The following is a 7,040-nucleotide window of genomic DNA, read 5'->3' on the forward strand; positions in this document are numbered from 1 at the left end:
CGCCACCACGTAACTCCCGTTGGAAGTGAAGCCGACCAAGAATCTGAAGAATAGCCAGGCTCCGTAGTTCGGTAGGAACGCGTTCACAATACCGGACAAGCACTCACCGACCATACACACGATGAAGATCTTTCTCCGGCCAAACCTCAAAACAAAACAAAACAAAAGAAGAAATTACATCAATCGTAGCCATAGATTTAAAAACAGCCTAAGCAATATTAGAGCTTGAGTGGAAACAATTTGGATAAGGCAATCCTTATGAAATTGATATCTACTGTACTATATTCGCACATTTATATCATTATTTCATACATGTAAAAATGGTGCAGAAGCAAGTCGCGCTAGAACTCCCCAAATAATGTAACCCACAAAAATTAGACTTCACGGCGTCCTCACACCACTACGACATCGAATATTTGCTCCTTGAATGTTGGTATTGAATGGAATAGAGTTGCTTCTTCTTATTACGTAGAAAAGTGCCCACAAAATTGGCTTTGATAATTGAAGTTCTACAACCCTGACTTGACTCGGGCTGATATTGCTTAGCTTGCCTTTAAAAAGACAAAGTAACGGTTGCTGTCACATTGTCAAGTTCTTCAATACAATACAATATAATACAATACAATACAATACAATACATGTCAAATTTTGGGTAAATAGAATTTTTAATCAATCAGTGACTGGTTTTGACAGGTAAACACACATACCTCCAAATTTTCGATGGCTATCAGTCCATCATACATATATCACTATCAGTCCATCATGATCACAACTCTCGCGAGAACTAGGTCACTCCGTGATCATGATGGACTGATAGCCATCGAAAATTTGGAGGTATGTGTGTTTACCTGTCAAAACTAGTCACTGACTGATGAAAAATTCTATTAATTGTTTACATACGTGACTAATGAATCTCTTCAACGATGTAAAATTTTGAATACGTAATTTGATGCATACCTGTCAGCCAAGTTCCCGAACACCACTGCACCGGACATGACGCCCATCATGAAGATTGCCTGGTTCAAACGAGACATCCATTTCCGGTCACATACCAAGTCCCACTGAAACAAAAATGGCGGCTTTCAATTTTACAATGTATATATGCAACGTTCACTTCGACTGCTGAAATAAAGGATTCCAGACGAAATCTCAGAAGAACTGTCCAAATGTAAAATGATTAAGAATACGGTAAATGCAAAACGTGGTGAAATACGATATGATGATAGCTTAGAATTACATTTTTTTATCCACAATTTACATCATATAACACCGAATGAGTAATTGTACAATGTTCATATTTAGCATTCACTTTGACTTCTGAAATAAAGGATTTTAGAACAACTTTTCGAATGTAAAATGATTAAGAATACGGTAAATACAACATAGCATAAAAAAAGAATTTCCTGTCAGTGAATGTATTTTATCAAGTTTTGGAAAGCAATTTACAAATTTAAAGCAGCTGAAACATATATCATTTGATGACAAGTTGACCCATAAAAGTACGTTTATGCTATGGAAATTCCGTGTAACTGCGGATATGTCCGGCCACGTGGAGCCGCTCAACCGTGAAGCAATCGGCTGAAATTAGGCGGAACATACGTCATTACTCTCCCCGTAGCCCAGCCATGTTTCTCGTCAGGTCTTTGTCAAACATATCTCACGAAAATGTTGCATCAAACTCAAAGACTACGAAACATTAAGCATATTTTCACCGCTTTCCCTTACGTAATGATCCTCATTTGACTTGTTTGGCTGAGTCAATTGTTATGTATGGTTTTTCATGTAATACGTTGCGTCCGTTGAATTAAATTTGTTTCTAGTTACCGTATATCTAGAGAAGGTATACATGGAATTTGTTTCCCGACGCTTTGTCTGTCTGCGTTTGGTTGTATTCGAGGTATGTTTCCCTTTTTAGTTTCCTCAAAAAAATAGATCGGTTCCTTTGATCTCAGTCCCCCTAGCGCACGCCGCATGCCAATGTCCATTATGAACCGAATTTTGGCTTATTTCTTATTGGAAGGTCTGATAGACGCTTCCGATTCCATCCGGTCATTAGTTATTATCAAGTACCTAGTGTCTACATCATTGTATTGGCTTGGCTAAAATATATATAGGGAAGATATGACCCCGCAGTTAACTAGATATCACATATCCGATAACAGTTGTAATACTCGTAGTTTGTGTAACGATAAGTGATACATAAATCAAACATATCGCCACCTAAATATAAGAGTGGATGTAGTCTCTAGATCTAGCTAGCTCTTGTTATGAAGCCAAATTCAATACATGCCGTACAATCCTTTGTCTCTTGACAGTGCCCCCGGTCGTATATTTTGGTGAAATACAACCGGTGGCACTGTGGATAGTACAACTCTCTCTTGAAACAATAAATTGTATGCCTAGTATTACATTGGCCAGACAAATTAATTCTTTGTGCTTTTTAGGTATTTGAAATCGTCATATTTTCCTCCTGTATCTTATATGATCGTCTTGAATGTGAGGCCCCTGTGTCTGTCTATCTTTGATATGCGTTCATACAATTACATGTATCTGATATCTTTAAAAACTTATCTTTGGGTCTGTATGCTCTCTTAATGTACGGACGGAGTCGACCACTTTAATTGATATCCCACGTATTTCGTTCGCAGCTGCTCTTATTCGACGTTAAGTGTAACCAATGTAATGAAATGTGCAAGGAAGAGTTTACATTCGGCGCAAATAATAGTTTACGTAGTGGGATTCACTGTAAAGCGTATTAGCCTGCCCCAAAAACTTTTCCATATTATGCGTAAGGAATAACATACACTTCATACGCACATACGCTTCACAGTGATGTCCCCATTTCATCAAAGTAATATATGATATTAGGAAGCTCGGCGCGGGCCCAAGTTTGTTGACAAGGTTTTTGTCACGTCGTACCATTCTTCTGAGTCCGTCACGTCTTTCATTTGATATCAAATATTATGGGGTGCCCGAGAGGTCGTTCATTTGATACAGAGATCAAGTGAGTCCAGGACATTACATGCTTACCGTCATGACAACTGTTGACTCGTACTGGTCCTTGCTGTAGATCCATCCGTCATCACAGGGCTGTTTGGACGTATTATCTCCGGGAGAAGTGTACCTGTAAGAGTAAGATATACATTTGTATCAATGGTTTGTTTATTAAGCAAAGGTGCGGGAATGTAACACTAGTAACACCTTTCTCCGCGAGGTAACCTATGTCCGATGTATATAATTAAAAACAGGACATTTAAGGTATATAAAGTCGACGGAGTGTTTCTGCAATATGTCAAATACTCCAGTTTGAAACCACCGTCCGATTAAAACCACTTTACACAAGTTGTTTTTAAAAACAACGTATAAATTAATATAAAGGTTATCCCCCGATAAAGGTGAACTAGTGCTACTGAAGTGGCAGCCAAAGCTGAATTGTTTCCTGGAGTTTGCACTATTTTAAATTAAAAGCAGAAGTAGGATGGCATTGCAAGTAAAAGCATGAATATATTGTAAGGCAACGTTAAGTTTATCAAAATCAACGTAAACATAAAACAGAATAGAACAATCTTGAAGTAGCCGTGTTTTTTTAACAAACACACGTGTACGCGTATACGGCTAATTATTTCTTGCTGAATTGTCAGAATGATAACATCGCAAGGAAACCTGATATTACATAACTTTTGAACAATTCTGAAATTTGATTTCAATGCTTTATTTTTCTCAGTTGTTCAAAAATTTCTTGCTGTTTATCTTTGGAGGGATGAAGTTTATCAATGGGAATTCGAGTATTTTTCTAATAGGGTCACTAGAGACCAAGTTGTCGTCACGTACCGACCAAAACTGTTTATGGGAAATCGCGCACGTGGTTGGTCACATCAATCTTATCATTGATTGACACTTGCCACTGTATCACGCAATAGGAGTGATTCCCCATCAGGTTTTCGTGTCTGGTGGCACATACCTAGGGCAGCAATGGTCAAGCGCCACAAGCGCTTTCGTAGTACTGTTTCTATAATATGGAAAGATTTGAAAACGGCTAAAAGTATCAAATGTACGAAAGTTTTTGCCAGCACATTCAAGGGCGTATGATGCCTCTGCTCAACATGTGGTAGGTTTTTCAAATAGCGAAGAGATCTTTCGTAGTACTGTTTCAATGAAAAGATTTGAATACCGCTAGAGGTAGCTAGCAACAACGTTGGTATCAAATATCCGAAAGTTTTGCCAGCACATTCCCGGGCGCATGCCTCTTATCAACATGTGGTATATTCTGAAATAGCGAAGAGACGACCGACCGACTACACATCCTTTAAAAACTAGTACTACAGAGAGAAAAAAAGGTGTTCGGAAATTTCTAGCTGTCTAGTGTGTTAACCTAGCCTGACTATCATCCTAGTTAGTCTTTGAGGTTCAGGTAAATTCAGGTAAATTTATGTAGTTTACTGGCGGGCCTTGGTTGGCTGGTTAGTGAAGGGGAAGTACAGGAGCCCCGTAAACCAACTGAGGATGATACTCAGGCTAACGTTAAGCGACAGCACAAATGAAATTCCATATAGCCTGGAATATATATATCCATTTAGCCTAAATGTGCCTGAACACGAACAGGAGTCGTGCCTCAATTGCTTCAAAGTTCAAGCCTGGGTGCCAGATTGTTTCCCGGACATACAAGGGGCTATAGTCCTCGGCTCTAGGGACAACATGCCATCAAGGAATTTTCCAACAGCAGCCTCAAAATGTCTGGCAACCAGGCTATCCCCAGATGAATAAGTCTAGGCCGGACTGGTTCGAGGCAAACTTCCATGCTGTTATGTAATGATATCTAATGTACTTTACCTTTCACATTGGCTGTATACCATATTCCCGTCGTCCGACTTCTCTCTGGGGATAGTCATGTTCATGACGTTGTTCCAGGTGTCCGTACCGTAAATCCTCTCCATGTTCTGCGGCTGCAAGTCACCGGGCACCCGACAGTAGTGCTCGGGCGTATCGCCGACGAAGACGACCGCCAAGAAATGCATCCCGTTCAACAAAATAGGAAAACATGCCATGAGATACAACAGGGCCTGGTAGCGACCGAAATGGCCGATCCGGTCCAACACCTTGTCGAAATCAACCATTTTTCTGCTCGTATGTCAGTCCTGCTGTGTCGAAACTCTTCGCCCTTCTTTCACAACTGTTGGAGCTATCGCTCGCGTGCTCCCCAAGGATCTGTGACCCAAATTTAAAACGGAGGAGGTCACAGCGATCAGCCCTGATAATTTTGTACGGTGGGTGAAACCGGTCGGTGGTGCCGTTTGCTGGTTTGATGCAGTCTCACTCGGCTTTAGCTGTTGGAAAGAAAACAAGGAAATAGATAAACAAACTGCGGTCCTCAAACATGGTGCTACTATTGTAAGTGTTGAACATTGTTCTCGCTATTGAGTTCTACGTATATATACTGTTTTACGAGTTTCAAAAGTCAGGACTAAGATTCTGTGACAGAACCTTTAAGCAGCTTAAAGTTTTGGATTACACCCAAACCGTTAATCCGACGAGTAGATACGTTATCATTCTGTGATTGATATAAACTGTCCATCTTGAAACCCTTTCCTAGATCCTCAGTCCTACGGGGCCCCATACGGCATTCCCGCTCACATGTGTGGCAGGAGGTGGGCTCTCCTGGGCATTTGGAACTGTTTGCTTTTCTAGTACAAACATGTTTGCACTCACGTCAAGGAATGGCACACATCGATCTTGTCCATTTCTGTTCTACCTGGTAAAGAACGCAAGCTAGAAGTTTCGAGAAATATTGAATTTGGACATCAGTTTGTTGAAGATATTTACATATAACCGGCCAACCTTGAAACTATCATTGACGTACCTGAATACGCCCAGATTCAGATTACATAAATATTATACTGTATCCATCCTGATAAGAGTGGAAAGTATACATAAATCATATTTTGTGTCGACATTAGGAAACTCTGCAGACTCTATGTACAGTCTACACAAAGTTGTGAAACGATATTGATAACTATAACATTTTGTTTTGCTGTTGCTGAAAATCTCCTAAAGGACCCCCACCCTTGAAGCTACAACAAATGTGCGCCATACGAAAGTCATATTACAATACTTTCTCCCAGTTGAAAATAAAGATAACTTGATCGAGTAATACAAAGTGAAGAAAAGTTACAACAAGTTGAGACAATCTGAAAATTGAACACATACCGTGAATGTATACTATACTGCAGACGTGCTCTGCCCAAACGTTCCTCCCGGATTGGCCTCTTCACTGTAATAACCAATTTCCACCAACAATTACTGGAGAGAAAATCACCGGAGGTCCGTTTTGCTCGCAGAACGTACTACTGAAACTTCCACCGCCACGGAAGTCAGTCCGGGACACGGTATTTATAAGTTTTTACCTGCACGTGACTTCAGCTCATGAATAAACATTAGTTTTTCTGATACGGCCGCTCATTGGTGGAGAATACAGCTCATGAATAAACATGAGTTTTTCTAATTCGGCTGCTCATTGGTGGAGAATACAGCTCATGAATAAACATGAGTTTTTCTAATTCGGCTGCTCATTGGTGGAGAATATAAGAGTGAATAGATCGTCATTTTTGAGAGATTGTAATCAATTTCAATACGAGAACACTTTACGCTAATCAACACCAGGTCATGGGTCTTACGCTGGACTAATCAGCAGTGCACTACAGGAGAGGGAACAGAAGTTGCAAAAAATTCTAACACTTTTACAGCGCTTGCAATGTGTAACTGTAAGAAAGTGTTTAGCGTTTGTCATCTAAGGTTCTGTAGATATAACCCTCCAAGCAGATATTCAACAGTTGGCAGTGAGATCGCAATATGTTCTCTTGAATAACTTTTCTAACGTGTGTACGTTACGAGTATAACAAGTCAGAAAATGTCACACAATGAAAACCTTACTGGTGTATTTTGTCGTGCTTCTGGACATCTAAATGAATCACCAGATAACCAAAGCCGATAAGCACCGCCTTGGTATTAAATACGTGGCGGTGCTTTGGCTCACTTGGGCGCTG

General features: G+C 40.2%; 1 protein-coding gene across 1 annotated transcript in view; it reads right to left on the reverse strand.

The window, feature by feature from the left end:
* Positions 1–5,317, reverse strand: part of LOC118426984 (organic cation transporter protein-like) — an 11,158-nt gene extending 5,841 nt beyond the window's left edge. Inside the window, exons 1-4 of the mRNA XM_035836619.1 lie at positions 4,831–5,317; positions 3,031–3,124; positions 958–1,061; positions 7–145 (exon numbers count right to left, since the gene is read on the reverse strand). Of these exons, the coding sequence (XP_035692512.1) occupies positions 7–145; positions 958–1,061; positions 3,031–3,124; positions 4,831–5,114 (621 nt within the window). The 5' untranslated portion in view covers positions 5,115–5,317. The remainder of the gene's footprint in view (positions 1–6; positions 146–957; positions 1,062–3,030; positions 3,125–4,830) is intronic.
* Positions 5,318–7,040: the final 1,723 nt, after the last annotated feature.

Source organism: Branchiostoma floridae, chromosome 12 (genome assembly GCF_000003815.2).
Source record: "Branchiostoma floridae strain S238N-H82 chromosome 12, Bfl_VNyyK, whole genome shotgun sequence".
NCBI classification, from domain to species: domain Eukaryota; kingdom Metazoa; phylum Chordata; class Leptocardii; order Amphioxiformes; family Branchiostomatidae; genus Branchiostoma; species Branchiostoma floridae.